This window comes from Coregonus clupeaformis, chromosome 6 (genome assembly GCF_020615455.1).
Source record: "Coregonus clupeaformis isolate EN_2021a chromosome 6, ASM2061545v1, whole genome shotgun sequence".
In the NCBI taxonomy this organism is placed as follows: Eukaryota; Metazoa; Chordata; class Actinopteri; order Salmoniformes; family Salmonidae; genus Coregonus; species Coregonus clupeaformis.
Window position 1 is genome coordinate 5,913,336 of NC_059197.1, and position 24,127 is coordinate 5,937,462.

A 24,127-nucleotide genomic window follows, 5' to 3' on the forward strand; every position below is an offset into this window, starting at 1 on the left:
ATTTTGGATTTATTTTTATTAATATCAACCTTTATTTTACCAGGTTAGTCTCATTGAGATAAAAAACATATTTTACAATATAAACCTGGCCAAAATAGCAGCATACATACAGTCAGTAATGTAAAGTACTTAAGTAAAAATGCTTTAAAGTACTACTTAAGTAGTTGTTTGGGGTATCTGTACTTTACTATTTATATTTTACTTTTACTTTTACTCCACTACATTTTCCCTGACACCCAAAAGTACTTCTTACATTTAGAATGTTTAGCAGGACAGGAAAATGGTCCAATTCACACACTTACCAAGAGAACATCCTTGGTCATCCCTACTGCCTCTGATCTGGCAGACTCACTAAACACAAATGCTTTGTTTGTAAATTATCTCGGAGTGTTGGAGTGTGCCCCTGGCTATCCGTAAATAAATAAAAAACAAGAAAATCGTGCCGTCTGGTTTGCACCATTTTCACATACGTTGATGTTGGGGTGGTGCTGGAGATGGTTAATATGAAGTAGAATTGTATTGCAATGTCGCTTTAATGTAAGGAATTTGAAGTTATTTATACTTTTTACTTTAGCAATTTCATTTACTTTTGATAGTTAAGTATGTTTAAAACCAAATACTTTAAGACTTATACTCAAGTAGTATTTTACTGGGTGACTTTCACTTTTACTTGAATAATTTTCTATGAAGGTATCTTTCCTTTTAGTATGACAATTGGGTATTTTTTCCACCACTGCATACAAGTAACTGCCAAAATAAAGCAAACACTTGAGTAAATGAGGGATACAAAGTATATTGAAAGCAGGTGCTTCCACACAGTGGTTCCTGAGTTAATTAAGCAACTAACATCCCATCATGTTTAGGGTCATCTCTCTCTCTCTCTCTCTCTCTCTCTCTCTCTCTCCCTCCACTAAACACTAAACAATATTTAGTCAGTCTTCCGATCACGCCTGATATACAGTGGGGGAAAAAAGTATTTAGTCAGCCACCAATTGTGCAAGTTCTCCCACTTAAAAAGATGAGAGAGGCCTGTCATTTTCATCATAGGTACACGTCAACTATGACAGACAAAATGAGAAAAAAAAATCCAGAAAATCACAATGTAGGATTTCTAATGAATTTATTTGCAAATTATGGTGGAAAATAAGTATTTGGTCAATAACTAAAGTTTCTCAATACTTTGTTATATACCCTTTGTTGGCAATGACACAGGTCAAATGTTTTCTGTAAGTCTTCACAAGGTTTTCACACACTGTTGCTGGTATTTTGGCCCATTCCTCCATGCAGATCTCCTCTAGAGCAGTGATGTTTTCGGGCTGTCGCTGGGCAACACAGACTTTCAACTCCCTCCAAAGATTTTCTATGGGGTTGAGATCTGGAGACTGGCTAGGCCACTCCAGGACCTTGAAATGCTTCTTACGAAGCCACTCCTTCGTTGCCCGGGCGGTGTGTTTGGGATCATTGTCATGCTGAAAGACCCAGCCACGTTTCATCTTCAATGCCCTTGCTGATGGAAGGAGGTTTTCACTCAAAATCTCACGATACATGGCCCCATTCATTATTTCCTTTACACGGATCAGTCGTCCTGGTCCCTTTGCAGAAAAACAGCCCCAAAGCATGATGTTTCCACCCCCATGCTTCACAGTAGGTATGGTGTTCTTTGGATGCAACTCAGCATTCTTTGTCCTCCAAACACGACGAGTTGAGTTTTTACCAAAAAGTTATATTTTGGTTTCATCTGACCATATGACATTCTCCCAATCCTCTTCTGGATCATCCAAATGCACTCTAGCAAACTTCATATGGGCCTGGACATGTACTGGCTTAAGCAGGGGGACACGTCTGGCACTGCAGGATTTGAGTCCCTGGCGGCGTAGTGTGTTACTGATGGTAGGCTTTGTTACTTTGGTCCCAGCTCTCTGCAGGTCATTCACTAGGTCCCCCTGTGTGGTTCTGGGATTTTTGCTCACCGTTCTTGTGATCATTTTGACCCCACGGGGTGAGATCTTGCGTGGAGCCCCAGATCGAAGGAGATTATCAGTGGTGTTGTATGTCTTCCATTTCCTAATAATTGCTCCCACAGTTGATTTCTTCAAACCAAGCTGCTTACCTATTGCAGATTCAGTCTTCCCAGCCTGGTGCAGGTCTACAATTTTGTTTCTGGTGTCCTTTGACAGCTCTTTGGTCTTGGCCATAGTGGAGTTTGGAGTGTGACTGTTTGAGGTTGTGGACAGGTGTCTTTATACTGATAACAAGTTCAAACAGGTGCCATTAATACAGGTAACGAGTGGAGGACAGAGGAGCCTCTTAAAGAAGAAGTTACAGGTCTGTGAGAGCCAGAAATCTTGCTTGTTTGTAGGTGACCAAATACTTATTTTCCACCATAATTTGCAAATAAATTCATTAAAAATCCTACAATGTGATTTTCTGGATTTTTTTCCCTCAATTTGTCTGTCATAGTTGACGTGTACCTATGATGAAAATTACAGGCCTCTCTCATCTTTTTAAGTGGGAGAACTTGCACAATTGGTGGCTGACTAAATACTTTTTTCCCCCACTGTAGATACAGTATGTGACAGTGAGGTGGCTTCCTGTCTCTATCATGCTACTGTGGAGTGAGTTCACTCAGACTGCCAGTGGGGCTGGTTAATGGTTAACCAGTGGGGCTGGTTAATTTGATTATGCTGAGCTGTCATCACGATTCCACAGCGACTTGTGAATTAGCAGAACCCCTAACCCTCTCCTCTTCTCTCTTCCCATCCTCCCATCCCTCTATCTGTAATCACTTTGCTCCTCGACACCACAACAACTTACAGACAGACAGACAGACAGAGCGGAGATGTTTCATTATGTTTTGTATGCTTCGAATTTGTTGTTAACAGTTTGTGGATTTTTATTTATATATTTTTACATATTTTACATATTTATCTTTCTTCTCTTAGTTCAGCAGTGTTTCAACTCTTGAGCAAAGGACTCTGACGTACTCAGACACTCAGAGCGGTTTGAGCACTGTACTGAGAAACTCAATGTTGCTTTAGGCCAAAGGCAACAAAAATGGAAAGCATTGCTTTAACACAGTTTCTTGGGAGCAGTGAGTGAAAGATACCAACTTTTCACTCTCTATATTTCACACACACACACACACACACACTTTATTTGAATCCACAACTCACATTACATTAAAAAAGGATTCAAACCTTTCAAAGGTCTTTGCATGCATTGACACTTAAGGATACAGAAAGCACCCTCTTCTCCAAACAGCTAGGCTGCCCATAACAGATGGAACAGAGCAATACCTAGCCGATTGCTTCGCTTAAGTCTCAGGAAGGCCTGCAATCTGGAGTCAACGTAGGCCTACTGTAAGCTTATGTACATGGCCGAGAATATCAGTGCTACCAACTTGCACCTACTGTATATCCGAGGCTGCCCAATAGTCATATGAGGGGCTGGTATTTAATGGCAAGAACTGGTAACTGATAAGTTAGGGAAGTTAGTACCTTTTAGCGAATAAGTACTCAGGGGGGGAGTACCTTTTAGGGAATAGTACCTGTCATTCAGTACAGAAATTGGGACGGAATAGTCCACTAAACAGTCTCAGAAGAAGACATAAGACTTTAAAGAGCTAGTGTAGCCTGAACGGTACACTTAAGCTAACCTTCTTCAAGGAAAGAAGGAGAAGAAAATCAGAATTCAGGCAGAGCAAAGAGCAATAAGAAAGGACAAACAGCTCTTTGTTCTCCTCCATGAGGCCTACCCAGAGCCAAGGATCAAAGACTCTGCCCACAGACTGAGTATAACACTCCTAATAATCTGATATCTTGAGGTTTTTTCTCATCTTTCACGCTACTCACTATCTTTTTCTATGATCATTATGTTTGTAAATATTTTACACTAAATGTTGATGGTATAAAATAATTGTGTTTGTCTTTTATTTTGGTGAAGTAAGCTCCAATTGATTCTCAAAGAATTCATACCTTTAGATAAATCAATTAATGACTATTGTTCTAATTTTAGTCTTATAGAGTTAGTGCTCAAGTAACTCCTAAGGCAGGTATTCTTAGAATACAATTTTTGTCCAATACTGGACTGGTGCCCCGTTTTAATAATTTCATAGTAATAAGTGTACACACTACTCTACACTCCGTACATCCGTAAATCCAGAAGGCGGGAGTCTCCGGCTAGCTCCCTAAATGTCAGACACACTGAGAAACCTGACTGCCAATAGCTGCTTAGCACATCTGCCCAAAGTGTCATCAGTTAACTTTTTGTTGTTCTCATATAACAGTTTCACCTCCGATTTGCGTCGTTTAAATACTCCAGGCCACAAGGTGGCAGTAGCATGTTTGGCTTGTGTCTGCTGTAGCTAATGTAAGCTAACTAGCAAGATGCGCTGTTGTTGCTAGCTAGATAGAATATGCACTAAGCCCTTGTTGATACTAACCAGATGGCCACAACTAGATAACCAGCGTGGCTAGCAACATTATAATTAAATGACATTGGATTCGTTTTTGAATGAAGCAGCTGCCTGTTAGCTGTCAATAATTTGTGGAGTAGCTAGCTAGCTATGTTTTGCTAAATGACAATGCTAACCAGCCAGCGAACTAGCACTGGCAGTATGGGATAATGGAGATTGAACAAAATAATTTCTTAATCATCTTGCTAGATAGCTATCTTGGTAAAGCATTTAGTGTTGTGTGCATTGTGCTGCACTTACAACACCATTCATTTCATATGAAGTGTCTGTGACTGCCTGATTCAGTTAGCAAGCTAAAGTTAGCTAGCTAGCTAACTAATGAGCAGGTACATATTATCAATCCTTCTTCATGCACAAAACTCCTTAGATAGATGTAAAATATGTATGTCACTTCTGTCGGGTCCCCCACTTGGAGGTTTGTGCTCTCTGATTGTCTTAAAGCCAAGTTCTCGGCCAATGACGAGCATTGCAATTCTACATATAGAGACGGCAGGTTCATCGGTACCAGGTTGGTACACAGCAGGGAAGTATTTTGTTCTAGCAAGAGAAGGAACGTCCTCCTACTGTACCTATCGGCAGTCAGATTTCTCTGTGTGTCTGTACCATAACTGTTGATGATTCAGTCTGGTAGCAGTGTAAATCCATTCGACATTTGGGACACCCAAGCCCCCCTCTTTTCAGCTAAGAAACGCACACACACATGCATGCTCACACACAATGTAGGCCCTGAACCAGAGGCTAATTCCAATTCACCCTTATGCCTCCCAGCATGCATTGTTTCACTGCGCTCTGATGCCCACCTGTTACTTGACATGACTTGACCTGTCATCATCACATGTCCTGGATGACTGAGTACACATGACGGGAGATTAAGGAGCACACAGCTGCATCACTCTCTCCCTCCTCTTTCACATCTTTCTCACTCCCTCTTTTCCCACTTTCTCTCCCTCTCTTTCTCTCTCGCTCTCTCTCTTAGTGTATCTCCCCCTCTTTCTACCATTCTCTCTAGCTTTTAACCCTCTGCCTGTCTATTCCTTTCTCCTGCTCTCTACCTCTGTTTCCTTCTCTCCATCTCTTCATCCCTGTCTCATATCTGTGTTTCTTTGTGTGTGTGGATGGTGTGAGAAGGATCTGGCCCTGTTGGAGATTGAGTGTGGCATCAAAGCGAGACCTTTCCACTGTTTAGACACTGCCAGCTTTCCCATCATTAAGAAGAGGGCCATGGGGCTAGCTAATTACCCATAATCCCTTGCACGGCGTCTTGTGAACCTCGTCATACAATACATCAGTGTGTGTGTGTGTGTGTGTGTGTGTGTGTGTGTGTGTGTGTGTGTGAGTGTGGTGTGTATTTGTGTGTGTGTGTGTGTGTGTGTGTGTGTGTGTGTGTGTGTGTGTGTGTGTGTGTGTGTGTGTGTGTGAGAGAGTATGTATGCTCAGGCAAGACTGTGAGTATGCACGTATGCATTTGTGTGTTTGTGCACGTGGTGTGTGTGTATGTATTACCGGCCAAGGTTAGTTCTAATCGCCACTCGCTCTATATCTCTGTCTGACTCATCTTCCGGTTTAGAAGAGTTGGTTTAAAGAGCGCCCCTTCATCTCTGTCTCTCTGATGAGATCTTTAAAGGAAGAAAGGCAGGGGTCAAAAGGGCCATGGCGGGCTGATTAAACAGTTTTGATGTTGCCATTGATGAGGATGTTGGAGCGATGATGATGCAGACAGAGGGGTGTGTGTGTGTCAAATCAAATCAAATCAAATTGGTCACATACATAGATTTGTTATAGCAGGTGCAGCGAAATGCTTGTGTTACTAGTTTCAACAGTGCAGTAGAACGTCTTGCAAATACAATACAAATAAATAAATAAAATCTCATCAAGAATTCAAGAAATTACAGAACGAGCCCAAGTAACAATCCAGAGTAGAAAGTAACAATTAGAGTGAGTATGTGTCAGAATCCAGAATATAAATACGTGGTGTGTATAGACAGTATATAATTTGGAAAGAAAATGGTATGTACAGTGGTAGCTACAGTATATTAGGATGAGCTATGTCGAGAATACAGTAAACAACTCACTGTAGCTCAGCTGGTAGAGCACGACGCTAGTAACGCCAAGGTAGTGGGTTCGATCACCGGGACCACCCATACACAAAAAAAAAAAATGTATGCACGCATGACTGTAAGTCGCTTTGGATAAAAGCGTCTGCTAAATGGCATATTATTATATATTTTCGGCTGTCTCGTTGTTGTTGGTAATCAGGCCTGACACTATCTTGTCATCAGCAAACTTGATGATTGAGTTGGAGTAGTGCGTAATGCGTAGCCACACAGTCATGGGTGAACAGTGAGTACAGGAGGGGGCTGAGCACACACTCCTGGGGGCCCCCGTGTTGAGGATCAGCGTGGCAGAGGTATTTTTGACTACCCTCACCACCTGGGGTCAGTTCGTCAGGATGCCTAGGACCCATTTGCACAGGTAGGAGTTCAGACCCAGGGCCCTGAGCTTAGTGACAAGCTTAGAGGGCGCTATGGTGTTGAAAGCAGAGCTGTAGTCGATTAACAGAATTCTCACATAGGTATTCCTCTTGTCCAGGTGAGATAGGGTGGTGTGCAGTGCAATGGCGATTGCGTCATCTGTGGATTTGTTGGGGTGGTATGCAAATTGTAGTGGGTCTAGGGTGTTGGGCATGATGGAGGGGTATGATCCTTGACTCTCAAAGCACTTCATGATTTCAGAGGTGAGTGTTACGGGGCGATTGTCATTTAGTTCAGTTACCTTAGCTTACTTGGGTACAGGGACAATGGTTGACGTCTTGAAGCAAGTGAGGACAACAGACTGAGATAGGGAAAGGTTGAATACGTCCGTAAACACTCCAGCCAGCTGGTCTGCGCATGCACTGAGGATGCGGATTGGTATGCCGCCTTGAGAGGGTTAACACGCTAGAAAGTCCTACTCACGTTGGCTTCAGAGATCGGGAGCCCGCAGTCCTCGATGGCAGCGGGGGCCCACGACGGCGGCTCTGTGTTGTTTTCCTCGAAGCGGGCGAAGAATGTGTTACGTTTTTTCTGGGAGTGGAGCATCAGTGTCCACGACGTGGCTGGTTTTACCTTTACAATCCGTGATTGTCTGAAGTCCCTGCCACGTGTCTCGTGTCTGAGCCATTGAATTGCGACTCCACTATGTCCTTGTAATGTATTTTTGCCTCTTTGATTTACTTACGGAGGTCATAGCTGGTCTGTTTGTACTCGTCCATGTTCCCAGTCACCTTACCGTGGTTAAATGCGGAGGTTCGCACTTTCATGCGGATGTTCGTGGCCATCTAGCCACATTTTTGGTTTGGATATGTTCTAATCGTCACTGTAGGAACAACAACCTCTATGCACTTCTTGATGAACCAGGGACAGAGTCAGTGTAGTCGTCTATGTTATTCCCAGAGGTGACCCGGAACATCTCTTGTAGCATGGATTCTGATTGGTCAGACCAACGTTGAACAGACTGGTGCTTCCTGCTTTAATTTCTGCCTATGGGAGGAGGAGCAGGATGGAGGCGTGATCTGATTTGCCAAAAAGGGGGGGTTGGTTGGTGGAATTTCGGGACAAATTTCCTTAGATAGTCAATTAAAGTCCCCAGTACAACAAATACAGCCTCAGGATATGCGATTTCCAGCTTACTCAAAGTCCCATATAGTTCCTTAAGTGCCACCGTGATGTCGGCTTGAGGGGGGATAATAAACAGCCATGACAATACTCGATGACAGTTCTCTTTGGAGTTAATGGGGTCGGCATTTGATGGTGAGGTATTCCAGATCGGGAGAGCTTGCGTGCCTGTCTGCCTGCCTGTGTATGTGTGTGTAATACAGGCTGGAAGAGCAAGGCAAAGGGCTGATTATGGGGGTGTGGGTTGGTGCTTGAGAGCAGCTTGTTGATGCACACAGGGGAGATGACTAGGGCCAATAAGGGATCAGTTGATGAGATGTTTAGATGATGTTCTTTACACTCAGAGTGGTGAGGATTGGAGAGAAAAGGAGAGGACAGTAGAGAAGAAGAGGGAGAACGTCTGCAACTAAGATGATCGCTGTTACCAGGAAAACCTTTTCTAAGTGTTTGTATATCAGCTGCCTTACGAGAGCGACTGAAAGCGATCAGTGGTTGGATTGGATCTCAAACGAAAGACCATTTTTGAATCAAGCACTCTCCTCCTCAGTATCCATCAGAAAGGTTGTGACCCCATTGCTGTGTTGGAGGAAGCCATAACTGAGTACAGTGGCTCCTTCAGCGCACCTAACAAAGTCATCACTGTGTGCCCTGACCTCATTAATATGTGTCTTATTACTTTATCATTGTGCATGGCGACCTCATTACAATGTGTGGTGACTTCTTAATTGTGCACAGTGACTGTTTGCTTCTGCATGATAGGCTGAGCTATGTCTAATGAGTTTAGTCATTGTACTGTGCCATTGCTATGCACTTAAACTTGTACCAACTTTTTGCCATTTAGCAGACGATTTTATCTAAAGCAACTTACAGTCATGCGTGCATACATTTTTACATATGGGTGGTAGCAAGAATCGAATCCACTATCCTGGCATTACAAGCACCATGCTCTACCAACTGAGCTAGCCTTTAGGCTATGTTTACCATGGAAATACTGTGGATTTGGGTTAGAGTCACCATTACACTAAAAGGGAAAACAACCTACAATATCTAGTCTTCTCATCAACATACACTGAGGTAACTAAATATTAGGAACACCTGCTCTTTCCATGACATAGACTGACCAGGTGAATCCAGGTGAAAGCTATGCCCCTTATGGATGTCACTTGTTAAATCCAATTCAATCAGTGTAGATGAAGAGGAGGAGACAGGTTAAAGAAGGATTTTTAAGCCTTGAGACAATTGAGACATGGATTGTGTATGTATGCCATTCAGAGGGTGAATTGGCAAGACAAAATATTTAAGTGCCTTTGAACAGGGTATGGTAGTAGGTGCCAGGCACACTGGTTTGAATGTATCCAGAACTGCAATGCTGCTGGGTTTTTCACACTCAACAGTTTCTCGTGTGTATCAAGAATGGTCCACTACCCAAAGGACAATGCAAATAGTCCGGGTAGCCATGGGTAGCTGTTCAGGAGTCTTATGGCTTGGGGGTAGAAGCTGTTAAGAAGCCTTCTGGACCTAGACTTGGCGCTCCGGTACCGCTTGCCGTGCGGTAGCAGAGAGAACAGTCTATGACTAGGGTGGCTGCAGTCTTTGACAATTTTGAGGGCCTTCCTCTGACACCGCCTGGTATAGAGGTCCTGCATGGCAGGAAGCTTGGCCCCAGTGATGTACTGGGCCGTACGCACTACCCTCTGTAGTGCCTTGCGGTCAAAGGCTGAGCAGTTGCCATACCAGGTGGTGATGCAACCAGTCAGGATGCTCTCGATGGTTCAGCTGTAGAACTTTTTGAGGATCTGAGGACCCATGCCAAATCTTTTCAGTCTCCTGAGGGGGAATAGGATTTGTCGTGCCCTCTTCACAACTGTCTTGGTGTGTTTGGACCATGATAGTTTGTTGGTGATGTGGACACCAAGGAACTTGAAGCTCTCAACCTGTTCCACTACAGCCCTGTCGATGAGAATGGGGGCGTGCTCAGTCCTATTTTTTTTCCTGTAGTCCACAATCATCTCCTTGCGATCACGTTGCGGGAGAGGTTGTTATTATCCTGGTACAACACAGCCAGGTCTCTGACCTCCTCTGTATAGGCTGTGTCATCGTTGTAGGTGATAAGGCCTACCACTGTTGTGTCGTCGGCAAACTTAATGATGGTGTTGGAGTCGTGCTGATATAAGATGGCGTGTGTGTGTTCGTGTGTGTTTGTGTGTGTGTGTATGTGTGTATTGTATATGACGATGTACTGCTGTGCTTCCCACTTCCCAAGTTCCCATACCCATAATGCCACAGCAAAACACCTGCCATATGACTCAAGGGAAAACCACTGTGCTGTGGAAGAGAGGTGAAGACAGTTCCATCTGTTGCCTTCATCTATAGCAGTCTCTCTGTGTGTTCATGTGTGTGAGTGTGTCTGCGTGTGTGTCTGTGAAATATAAACACTATCATCCACCATTCAATTGTATTTTACATTTATATTTGTATATTTTCCTCTGCAGGCAAAAGAACCCCCACTAGGAGAAAGAGGAGAGGAAGGAGGACAAGAACTAAGAGATGCTATCGTCACTCTTCACTGTGCTTAGAAACTTCACTGAGAGGTAAGAGAAACACTCTGCTCAACTGTGTGGGTGTGGATGACAGTCTGCATTGTGTGATTCACTGGATTTGAATTGTTCCAAAGTATCCAGAACACAACCTTTAAGGTAAACAGCTTAGAAAGCTGAGAGTTTTGGGTGGTGTTCAGTATAGGCAAACTTCCTCACCACACCACATGGTGGAGTACTTTCTAGGTCTACCTGTGACAGCAACATCGCTCTCTGGGCATGATGACTACACTAAGGCCTTCAATCAGTGACGCTCAAATTGAAAATCATTCAACTAAATAATGAGGATTTCTATCAGCTTCATCAAGGTGTAGATTACATCTCACATTCCAGTGTTCGAACTTGTAAACAAGGCTGCATGGGATTTATCTCAATGCGACGCCGTGCAGCCAATGGCAATGTCAGCTTAAGTATAATGCCGGGAGCCATTGTCGATTTAATAGCTCTAACGCAGTTCCACCTCCGACACCATCAAAACATCAGCTATGCGGATTTCTGCTAAAGCGGATCTGATTGAACCAGGCCCTAAATTGCCTCCATTTATCATGGACTAGGCAAGGCTACTTCAGGGAGGGAGGGAGGAAGGGAAGGAGGGAGGGAGGGGGGAGGTAGAGAGGGAGAGAGAGTGAGAGAGAGAGAGATGAAAATGATAAGGCCAGCACTTCTCAGAGGCAGAGGTGGGTCATAAAAGGCTAATGTCTGTCTGTCTGCCTGTCTGTCTGTATGTCTGTCTGCCTGTCTGCCTGGCTGCCTGTCTGTCTGTCTGTCTGTCTGTCTGTCTGCCTGGCTGCCTGTCTGTCTGTTTGTCTGCGTGTCTATCTGCCTGTCTGCCTGTCAGTCTGTCTGTCTGCCTGTCTGCCTACAGTACCTGCTGACTGAGCACACAAATCCCTAGACCCAGACCCAGACCTAGACCCAGACAAAGGCAGGACTAGGGCTGTTGAGGAGGAGGAAGGAAGAATGTAGTTATTGTGGGCAGGTGTAAGCAGCACTGATGATGGCACTGATGCCTGTCTGTTTTGGGGATCATTGGGTAATGGGATGTGAGTATATCTCCCCACCGTAGAGAAACAGGAGAAGCAGAGACAGGTGTGTTGATGATAGGCTAACCCACCACTGGGAAAGGGGCCATATCCAGGGAAAGGGTAATATCCGGAGATAACTTGATTTGACTCGAAAATATACAGATATCACATGGTCATTTCCTTTGTCCCGATATCGACTCATTCAATATTCGAGGTCAAACACAGGTTATTGAGTTATTTTACATTATTTGTGTTAATGAGAAACAACTGCTATTTGATGAGTGTCTGATGTCTGATCATTTCTACTGTCTTTTGGGAGACGAGGTGCGCTATGATCTTAACCAATGATGGTGTAAAGGTCCCTTTCTCCCTGATTGTGACGTGAGTGTGTGATGAATGAGCCGCTTCATGTCTGACAGGAAACATTAGCATCAATGTTTGTAGCGTGAGATCCTTAGGGAACTGGTAGCAACTGCAGCCCCCTGTACCTGCAGGATAGGGGAGAGGTCTGCCTGACGGGATAGGGGAGGGGGCTGCCTGACGGGATAGGGGAGAGGGCTGCCTAACAGGATAGGGGAGAGGGCTGCCTGACAGGATAGGGGAGAGGGCTGCCTGACAGGATAGGGGAGAGGGCTGCCTGACAGGATAGGGGAGAGGTCTGCCTGACGGGATAGGGGAGGGGGCTGCCTGACGGGATAGGGGAGAGGGCTGCCTAACAGGATAGGGGAGAGGGCTGCCTGACAGGATAGGGGAGAGGGCTGCCTGACAGGATAGGGGAGAGGGCTGCCTGACGGGATAGGGGAGAGCGCTGCCTGACAGGATAGGGGAGAGGGCTGCCTGGCGGGATAGGGGAGAGGGCTGCCTGACGGGATAGGGGAGAGGGCTGCAAGTGGGCTGTTTGGGGGGAGAGGGGCCTAGTTAGAAGGGGCCCGGGGGGTTTGGTTGGGTAAGTGTGCTGGTGTGTAATCAGTGTCCTGGAGGCGTGATGGGGGATGGTTGCAGTAATCAGGAGGAGATGTGACTGGCTGCACTGGGCTCCCGCTCAGCACCAGCTGTAAGTCAGAGCTTGTCCTCTCTCTCTTTATGTCTCTCTTTTACTCTCCCATTTCTTTCTTTCCTTCTCTATCTCTCTCTCTACTTCACCTTATCTCTCTCCTTCTGCCTCTCTCAGTCTCTCTCTCCTTTCTCCTCTGTCTTTCATCCTCTCACATCAGGGAACTGGTTTTATTTTTATATCTGTCTAGACTGTCATTGATTGAGGTTGTAATGTCTCCTCGTTGAAGTTATATTGGGTTTGCATGTCGGGTAATGAGATGAGTGTGTCTGTGTATAGGTACTAACACTGGCGCTTCGTTTTGGTCCGTCTCTAGTTTAGTGTTCCTCTGAAGTAAGCCAAGATCCGCTAGGCTCATATCGCAGTTAAGAGTAATGCTTGGAGACACATACACACACACACACACACACAGGCACATACAAGTGCGCATGCACAAACACACACATTCGCACACACACACACACACACACACACACACACAAACTCCCTAGCAGATGCTTAGTAGTTTTGTCCATATCTCTATTGAAGGAGACAGTTTGTGTTGAGTGGCCTGCTCAGACAGCAGGATGTCTGGGAAGCCCTGGCTCTGGCCATCTGCTCCTGGCACACAGCACACTGACTCACACACTGATCCTCAGTAGCAGGTAGAGCACATGTTTAACACACTCTTACACTGGAGCCCAGAGGCAGCAGCCGACGTGGATGGGTTTCACGTGAATAGAGTTGAGATGGACTCTGGTCCTTTTACCTGAGGGGGAGGAGAGGATGGGAGAGGAGAGGAGAGAAGAGGAGAGTGGTTAATTGATGGCAGGGAGAGAGCTCACCCTTCTGTCTCACTAGAGCAGGGATCATCAACTATATTGAACAAAAAAATAAACGCAACATACAACAAATTCAAAGATTTTATTGAGTTACAGTTCATATAAGGAACCCCCCAGACGATCCCACAGGTGAAGAGAGGTCCTGGGATGTGTAGAGGTCCTGGGCTGGTGAAGAGAGGTCCATGTAGAGGTCCTGGGCTGGGGTGGTTACACTTGGTCTGCGGTTGTGAGGCTGGTTGGAGGTACTGAAAAATTCTCTAAAACGACGTTGGAGGCAGTTTATGGTACAGAAATGAACATTCAATTCTCTGGCAACAGCTCTGGTGGACATTTCTGCAGTCAGCATGCAAATTGCACGCTCCCTCAAAACTTGAAATGTCTGTGGCATTGTGTTGTTCAACAAAACTGCACATTTTAAAGTGGCCATTTATTGTCCCCAGCACAAGGTGCACCTGTGTAATGATCATGCTGTTTAATTAGCTTCTTGATATGCCACACCTGTCAGGTGGATGGATTATCTTGGCAAAGGAGAAATGCTCACTAACAAGGATATAAACAAATTTGTGCACATTTCTGGGATTTTTTATTTCAGCTCATGAAACATGGGACCAACATTTCACATGTTGCGTTTATATTTTTGTTCAGTGTACATTCAGCCGCGGGATGGTTTTTCTTGAGCGGATATTCAGGGGCCGGAACATTGTAGTCTGCAAATTGACCACAAGAAGCCGAAACAGATATTATATTTGACTACATAATTATTTCAAACCTTGCTTACATTTGTATTCAATCACATATATCTATTATGCGTGGGAAGAATTTAAATCACTTGGAGCTGATTTGCTGGTGTTTTTACAGTCTTTTATGTCCAACATTTCTGAATCTTATAAAACGTTTTTTTTTGCTCTGAAAACTTGGGGGGGGGGGCCAAGTAAAGTCACCCGAAGGCCAAATTCGCCAGTTGGGGAACCCTGCACTAGAGCATCAGTCATATGCTGCTGGACATCCTATCACCTCTTTCCCTCTTTTTTTCTCTCTCTCTCTCTCTCTCTCTCTCTCTCTCTCTCTCTCTCTCTCTCTCTCTCTCTCTCTCTCTCTCTCTCTCTCTCTCTCTCTCTCTCTCTCTCTCTCTCTCTCTCTCTCTCTCTCTCTCTCTCTCTCTCTCTCTCCCTTCTCTCTCCAGTCACAGAGATAAACAGTCAGTCCCAAGAACATTATTAGAATTTTAATCCATAATAAAAATTGTGCCTCTGCGGGTTTGCATTTAGCCAACCCCCTCCCTTGCCAAGAGAAGAGAATCACATAAAATCCAATATGTATTTACAGTGAGGCACTGAGACGTGGACAATACACATTACCGGACCCGTATCAGACGTCAACACAAACACTAACACACAATAGGAAGTGAATGTAAACAAAGCAAACAAAAGGAGGGTGGAATGGAAAACTTAACTCTTTAGAGGACAGAACAGGGAGTGAGTCAGTGCCTCGTTGGACATATGTTCCCCTTAGATTAATATTCTCACTCCCAGTGTGTGTGTGTGTGTGTGTGTGTGTGTCATCCAACCACAGACTTGCTGTGCTGTCTGATTTCATGCCTCCTGAGCAGCGAGAATGGAAAGACCCCTCTCCTGCAGTCATGACGCTGTCACAAGATTTCAATAAATTATACTAACAAACGGGAATATCAGTTTCTCACCGGACGACGCGATGCATGCAGCGGCAACTGGGGCTAAATTTAGCTCCACTCCTTCCCTCTCTCCTGCACGGCGAACAACGTTGATCACACTGTTTACGACCAGCGCCATTATATGACTTTTCCATTTCTTTATGAATTTTTTAACTACGGAAGTCTTTAGTTCTATAATGTCTCTGTTGGGCTTAATTCACCCCTCCTGGCTTTGCTGTTGTTTTGTACCATAATCAGCACGTGTCCAATGGAAAACAGTATTAAGACATAACTTTTGTCCAGACATCCACCACCCACCCATTCGCAGGCAATTAATAATTTAGCAGTGTTTGCTAATTAAGTCTTGGAGAGGGCTAGTGGAAGACTCTATCCTGTTTCCTAAGACACATGTAATTGACACACCTGAGAAATAAGTGATGATTTCGATCTGCCTCATAAAGGCTAGAGTCATTTCCTCTCCTGAGAAATGCTTGATCAGATTTCAGGCTGGCGTGTGTGTGTGCTTGCAAGCCTGTGTGTGTGTGTGTGTGTGTGTGTGTGTGTGTGTGTGTGTGTGTGTGTGTGTGTGTGTGTGTGTGTGTGTGTGCGTGTACACAAATACAAACACACAAATAGACTGTGACCTCCAGCAACCTCCAGCACCATACTCCAGCTCAGACCGATCTCTCACCATTGTCTTGTGTGAGTGACTCTTCAGGCCTTTCAGAGCGCTACAGTCTACTGGATGAGAACTTCTATTATCTGTAAAAGGAAACTAATTAATGTATCACATCTCAGGACTCTAAAATAAACCCTTATATCCAGACCCATTTTCAAAGCCTAATCCCTGGCTCCTTGCCTTATTCTTAACTCTTTTCAGAACCCTAAACCCTTATTCTGGATAACTTTCATGCTAGTGGTCCATGGTAGTGTATAGGGTCTGCGTATGCAAATGACACCCTATTCCATATACAGTAGTGCACTACTTTTGACCAGAGACGTAATATGGAATATGACAATTTGGGACAGAGCCAAATCTCTCTCTGTTGATTGCTTTCTTGCTCTGTTTAATTCTGTTTTGCCCTGTTACCTGTACTCGACATCCGACTGCACTCGACACCTCTAAGCTTTTTCTTTCTGGGCAGTGTTCATGTGGAACGCTTACTTTAGTCAGGGCAGACCAACCACCACACACACACATGCACACAGAGACACATGCACTCGCACGCAAGCACGCACACACACACACACACACACACACACACACATACACCGGCTTTGTACACACCTCCCTATTTCTCTCAGCGGGAGATTTTCGACAAAAACAAACCCTGTCTGTCCCACTAATCAGAGTAGAGGTGGGACCGATGGACAGTGAGCAGAGTGCCTCTGGTAGTGTTTTGGGCCTGCAGGTAGGCTGGCTGCTCAGCGCTCTGCCTCCCTTGGCTCCATGCCAGCCCCCCTGGCACTGCTTGTATGCTGCAGGCTGCAGAGACACTGACCACTGGGAGACACACAGGGGAAGGGAGCGGGGCAGAGAGGGTGGGCGGGTTATCGCGCAAGGGAGCGTTTAGGGAGTTGTGAGAAGGTAGGAATGTGAGAATTGACCTACTGGAGGAGAAGGGGGAGAGGGGATAGCTGCATTGGAGCAGTTGTAGGTGGGTGGTTGAGTGTGTGTGTGTGGGGGGAATATGCTCATGTCTGATGGCCATGTATACAAGGGTATTTGGAAGAGGATGTGGATGACTTACAACTGTTTTTGGCCCAGCCAAACAGAGGGAGACAGAGGTAGAATTCATAATGTCGTGCCATGTGGAATAAACAGGCATCCATGTCTGAGGACGTCGGGAGATGACGTGGAAACCGTCCACTAGGGGCGGCGGTGAGCACTGTTACCTTTAAGTAGGCTTTGGTTTTGCTACAGTGTTGTGGATGGGCATAAGCATCTGCCTCTGGTTCCAAAGGTTGCTTGTTCGAAAGTTGTTTCTGATATTTTTGTTTTAAGCCTATCCCAAACCTTAACCCATACCTTAACCATTTGGAGTTAATGCCTAAACTTAACCTTGGAATGATACAGAGAAGTAACCAAAGACTTTGAAATTTGATGTTTCGAAAAACTTCGAAATTTGACATTTGAGAAACATGGAAGAACGTCTAATTCTGACGTGAGACTGTGAGAGCTTGATGGGAATAAAACACCTGCTTGTAAACATGACTATTCCATTACTTTGTCATGTTTTAAATCTACTCTACCAGTGAGACTCGTCCTGTTGACTTTGATAAAACCTGCTAACATGTACAGTATAACAAATATATAACTCCCTCAGAAACCTCTGTAAATTGGTCAACATTCAAGGTTTCTAAGGCGAGCACAGTGACTCACTCCCTCCATATTGTATTAACAACAGATACCAGGCCTTGTCAGTCAGGTCACACACATGTGTACAACCGTGTACACGCACACACACACACAAATCACACACGCACACACATACGCACACAAATCACATAAATACGCACACACAGACACACACACACACACCACCCGTGTATACTGGATATTATATCCATCTCCAAGGATGGGGCTTGGAGGCAGCAGCAGCACAAACATGTACTGATGAAGAAATAGCATTAATTCCTGATTAGATTCATCATAATAACGGGAGATCGGCTGTACCACATCCCAGCTGCATTTCCTCTCTGTAACTGAAAGCTATTTTCTTCTTTCCAGAATGTTAACGATCTGATATGCCATTGCAATTATGCACGTTAGTGTCACATTTCAGACATGTTTATTACAATGTGTTTTCGCAGTGCATTGAAAGACTACAGCCTAATTTGCTGTGTCCGTGCTACGTCTCAAATGGCACCCTATTCCCAATATAGTGCACTACTTTTGACCAGAGCCCTATGCACCCTGGTCAAAAGTAGGGCACTATTACTATATAGGGAATAGGGTGCCATTTGGGACACACACCATGACTGCCTACAATATTTTAGTGAGCTTGGTTAACATTTAAAGGGAGCATTCCGTTTTATTGCTACACGGTCGGCAGCATAATGAAACCACTGGCTGCTCTTGGATATGAGGTGGTAGCCTGTTAGAAAGACAACAATTGAATTGGGGAGTCAAAGCAACCTGATATTCATTTACATTTACATTTAAGTCATTTAGCAGACGCTCTTATCCAGAGCGACTTACAGTTAGTGAGTGCATATATATATATTTCTTTTTTTCTTCATATATTCCATTTGGTTTCCGTGTTAATACTAAACCTTAATTAAGTTCTGCATGGCCGTCTAGCGTGTTTCCTCCTCAGCTTAGAAACTGATCGCTGAATGATTAGTTGATGAGGTTCTGAACTGCAGACTGAGCCCTGTTATGGCTTTATAGCCTCAAATGACTTCTCACATACAGCATGCACACACATGTTCAATGTTCAATGACAAAGAAGTGAGAAATTGACAGAAATGGCTTGTGTTGATGTTTTTATACCTGAATCATGGTAGTACACCATTGTGGGTTTGTGTTGTTGTAAAGAAAGGAGAAGGACAGACTGTGCAGTGAAGATGAACACAATACTCATGCATGTATATGTGCATGTATGTGTGTGTGTGTGTAATGAAAATGAAATACATACATATCTAATTACATAAGTATTCCCATTCTCCCTTGCAGATCTTCTCAAGCTCTGCTAAGTTAGATGGGGAGCAGTGGTGAACAGCAATCTTTCCACATATTTTCAATGGGATTCAAGTCTGTGCTTTGGCTGGGCCACTCAAGGATTTTCACATTCACTTTGCATTCAAGCCAAACAGTTCAATTTTTTTGTCTCGTCAGACAACAGAATCTTTTGATTTATAATCTCAGAGACTTTCACGTGCCTTTTTGAAAAACTCCAGCGGTGCTGTCATGTGCCTTTTTCTCAGGATTGCTTTAGTCTGGCCACTCTCCCATAAAGCCCAGATTGGTGAAGTGCTGTAGAAACTGTTGTCCTTCTGGCAGGTTCTCCCATATCAGCCAAGGAACTCTGTAGTTCTGTCAGAGTGGTCATTAGGTTCTTGGTCACCTCCCTCTTGCACGGTTGCTCAGTTTGGTCGGACGGCCAGCTCTAGCCAGAGTCTGGGTAGTTCCATATTTCTTCAATTGTTAGGCCACAGGTGGACTCCAATCAAGTTGTAGAAACATCTAAAGGATGATCAAAGTAAATTGGATGCACCTGAGCTCAATTTGGAGTGTCATAGCAAAGGGGTGTGAATGCTCCTTTGCTATTTAACCTTTATTTAACTAGGCAAGTCAATTAAGAACAAATTATTTTTTAGAATGATGGCCTACCAAGAGGCAAAAGGCCTCCTGTGGGGACGAGGGATAAAAAATAATATACAGGACAAAACACACATCACGACAAGAGAGACACCACAACACTACATAAAGAGAGACCTAATACAACAACACAACATGGCAGCAACACATGACAGCACAACATGGCAGCAACACATGACAATACAACATGGTAGCAACACAACATGGCATCAGCACAACATGGTAGCAGTACAAACATTGTTAGGCACAGACAACAGCACGAAGGGCAAAAAGGTAGATACAACAATACATCACGTGAAGCAGCCACAAGTGTCAGTAAGAGTGTCCATGATTGAGTCTTTGAATGTAACGATGGAGATAAAACTGTCCAGCTGTTTTTTTGCAGCTTGTTCCAGTCGCTAGCTGCAGCGAACTGAAAAGAAGAGCGACCCAGAGATGTGTGACTGGCAGAACAGGTGCTGTATGAGGAGGATGAGGGTTGCAGTAGGTATCTCAGTTAGGGGGAGTGAGGCCTAAGAGGGTTTTATAAATAAGCATCAACCAGTGGGTCTTGCGCCAGGTGTACAGAGATGGCCAGTTTACAGAGGAGTATACAGTGCAGTGATGTGTCCTATAAGGAGCATTGGTGGCAAATCTGATGGCCGAATGGTAAAGAACATCTAGCAGTGGCTGAGACAGCAGATGTTTGGACTTTACACACTGCACTTTGAGAGAGGTAGTTAGCAAACCAGGTCAAAGACCCCTCAGAGACACCAGTACTCCTTAGCTGACCCACAAGAATGGAATGGTCTACCGTATCAAAAGCTTTGGCCAAGTCAATAAAAATAGCAGCACAACATTGCTTAGAGTCAAGGGCAGTGGCGACATAATTTAGGACCTTTAAGGTTGAAGTGACACATCCACATCCAAAGAGATATTTCTGTATTTCATTTTCAATAAATGTGCAAACATTTTTTAAAGCATGTTTTCACTTTGTCATTATGGGGTATTGTGTGTAGATGGGTGAGAAAAACATAGCTATTTAATCCATTTAGAATTCAGGCTGTAACACAACAAAATGCGGAATAAGTCAAGGGGTATGAATACTTTCTGAAGGCGCTGTAGTCTGCATCGGTGTGCAGACAGTGGTGTCCAGGATTAAGTAGACTAAAAGCTTCCTGCTTCGTTTCTCTGGCATCCTGGGAGGATTAAAGGGGACAGGCGATAATCAGTGCCAAACAGAGAGAGAAAGAGAGAGAATGAGATATAGAGAGACAGCGTCAGAGAGACAGATAGAGGGAGAGAGGGATAGAGACAGAGTGGGGGAGAGAGATAGAGAGAGAGGGATAGAGACAGAGTGGGGGAGAGAGGGATAGAGACAGAGTCAGAGAGACAGATAGATAGAGGGAGAGGGATAGAGACAGAGTGGGGGAGAGAGATAGAGAGAGAGAGGGATAGAGACAGAGTGGGGGAGAGAGGGATAGAGACAGAGTGGGGGAGAGAGGGATAGAGACAGAGTGGGGGAGAGAGGGATAGAGACAGAGTGGGGGAGAGAGGGATAGAGACAGAGTGGGGGAGAGAGAGTTGTGTGTCTTCTCCTCAGCTAACTCCTCCACTCTTCAGGAAAATCAACCAAACAAACCGCTGAGTCTCAAATGAGCATTGTAGCCCAGTGTTCTGTCATACTAGTCCTGACTTGGCTTGACTCTGGGCTCTGACTGAGCTTGGCCACAGCCTAGGTCTCAGCGTGAACAGCCACCAGCCGGAAAACACAAGCTGTCACCAGCCACTACCGTGAGGCAACCTCCTTCCTTTACCATCCCCCATAGCCACTGCCAAGACTCCAACCCCCCACCCCTCTGACTGCCACTGTGCTGTACATACTGTACATCTCATTCACTTTACTACTATCTACCCACCAACACTCCACAGCTCCTAATGTAACTCCACCATTTACAGTATCACCCCCTGCCACCTATACCCACCGCCAACACTCCCCACCTTCAAACCTCCTGTTCCACTGCCTCCCCAGACAGGCCATTGGATGAATGTCAAATATTGACCTGAGCTTGTGAAATCAAGTTGACCCTCCCACTCATCCAAAAATCCACTGTGTAAACCTTTATGTACAATAGTGGCAACAGTGTCAGCAGAGACCCCTCAGCCAGACCCTCATTAACCTCTCCATATGTTTACAATAATAATAATTATCATAATCTCTGTTAATCACATCCTCTGCTCATTATTCTACGTAAACAGGTGACTAGATGCAGAGGACCAATCATGTGAATGTGCAGGTATAACTGCATAGAGCGGTAATGTGATTAGACTGATTAATGATGTCATTAGCCATAATTGAGGCCACATCAATGAGCCCCCATGTGCCGTTTTTGTAATGCTGAAATGCACTGTTCCCTGCCACCGTGCGTACATGCATGTGTGTTTGATAGGTGTGAAACCATAATATGCTTAAGTCTATATTTTGGTGAAGCTCCGATTTCATGCATCATTGATCTCTGTGTAGAATAGTTTTTCTCTCCTCCATTTGCAAATCTCCATTTACATCTTTCTCAGAGAAATGTGAGACAGAAGTGTGGCAGCCATTGGAATGTCAGTAATAACCATAACGGTCTTGTCTATCAGTGTAATGTTCCATCCAGGGTGCGTACACACAGACACACACACACACACACACACACACACACACAGACACACACACACACACACACACACACACACACAGACACACACACACACACACACACACACACACACACACAGACACACACACACACACACACAGACACACAGACACACACACACACACACAAAGACACACACACACACACACACACACAGACACACACACACACACACACAGAGACACTCCATTGTGAAACTCTTATTAATAAAGTATTCTTCTTGTCCTTTGATGAGGGGATAAATGCCAGATCACATCAACTGGAGAGATGTGATGGAAATAATAGTCAATTGAATACACTCCTGTTAGTCCAAGCAGTCACAAATCCTTTTTTAACAAGCACGGCCGCACACATACACACAAATACGCTCACAAGCACAAATGCGCACACACACAAATACGAGTGTAAACACACACACACACACACACATACGAGTGTAAACACACACAAATACGTAGGCAGAAACACGCACACACTTTTACAATTCTCTATTTATTGCTGTTTTCCCATCCTTCAATTACTCTCTTTTTCACAAACAACCATCATCTGCCTACAAAACAATAACCAAATAAAACCATCTACATATTCTGGTATTCCATCTCTTCTAACCGAGGAAAGCTAAATAACATATAAAGGCCCAGTGCAGTGAAAAACGTGATTTTCCTGTGTTTTATATACAGTACCAGTCAAAAGTTTGGACACACCTACTCATTCCAGGGTTTTTCTTTATTTGTACTATTTTCTACATTGTAGAATAATAGTGAAGACATCAAAACTATGAAATAACACGTATGGAATCATGTAGGAACCAAAAAAGTGTTAAACAAATCAAAATATATTTAATATTTGAGATTCTTCAAAGTAGCCACCCTTTGCCTTGATGACAGCTTTGCATATGTGTTATTTCATAGTTTTGATGTCTTCACTATTATTCTACAATGTAGAAAATAGTAAAAAATTAAGAAAAACCCTTGAATGTGTAGGTGTGTCCAAACTTCTGACTGGTACTGTATATATTTCCACACTATGAGGTTGGAATAATACTGTGATGTTGTGAAGAGGATGATAATGCCATTTTAGTGTAAGAGCTGTTTGAATAGACTGCCTGAAATTTCAGCCTGTTTTGGTGGGATGGAGTTTTGGCCTGCCTGGTGACATCACCAGACGGTCAATTAGTTAATAGACCAATAAGAAAGAGAGTTCCAAACCTCTCTGCCAACAACAGCTAGTTTTCAGTTTTCCCCTCCCCACTCACATCACACCCAAACAGTCTTAGCTAAATTCTTGCTTGAGAAATTGCTCTTTGCTAAGAAACTATTTTTGATTCTTTTTGAGCATTTTAATTGAAAACAATCACAGTAAGGTACTTAATTGTTACCCAGAAATGATTTGATATTGAGATAAAAAATAGCTGCATTGGACCTTTAAATGTATAGCATTACTGTAAATGCCATTGCCATGAGCAGCCACTCACCACCCAGTAAAATATTTTTCTTGGCTGTGGGTGACGTAACCTTCCCTTTACAGTAGCATGTGTTGTGTGTGTCCTCTGGTCCCAGGGGTGAAGGGTCAAACCCTCACTACTCCTAATGTCACATAAATATTTCTGTCTGTGTCACAACCACTCAGACTCATTCTGAAACCACTGTCTCTCGTTTCATTATTCACTCTCTCTCTTTCTCTGTTTTTCTCTCTCTGCCTTTATCTCTCATTTTCTGTCTCTCTCTCTGCATTTAGCAACTTTCTCTCTCTACCTCTCTCTAGATATATATATCTGTCTGCCTGCCTCTTCCCTCTCTGCTTCTTCCCTCCCTCTTTCTCTCACTCTG

At 44.2% G+C, this 24,127-nt stretch overlaps 1 protein-coding gene across 2 annotated transcripts in view; it reads left to right on the top strand.

The window, feature by feature from the left end:
- Positions 1-24,127, top strand: part of LOC121567558 (A-kinase anchor protein SPHKAP-like) — a 186,129-nt gene that overhangs the window by 116,445 nt on the left and 45,557 nt on the right. For both annotated transcript variants that reach the window (XM_045217761.1, XM_041877700.2), the window contains exon 2: positions 10,620-10,718. In XM_045217761.1, coding sequence (XP_045073696.1) covers positions 10,675-10,718 — 44 coding nt within the window. In that variant the 5' untranslated portion in view covers positions 10,620-10,674. The remainder of the gene's footprint in view (positions 1-10,619; positions 10,719-24,127) is intronic.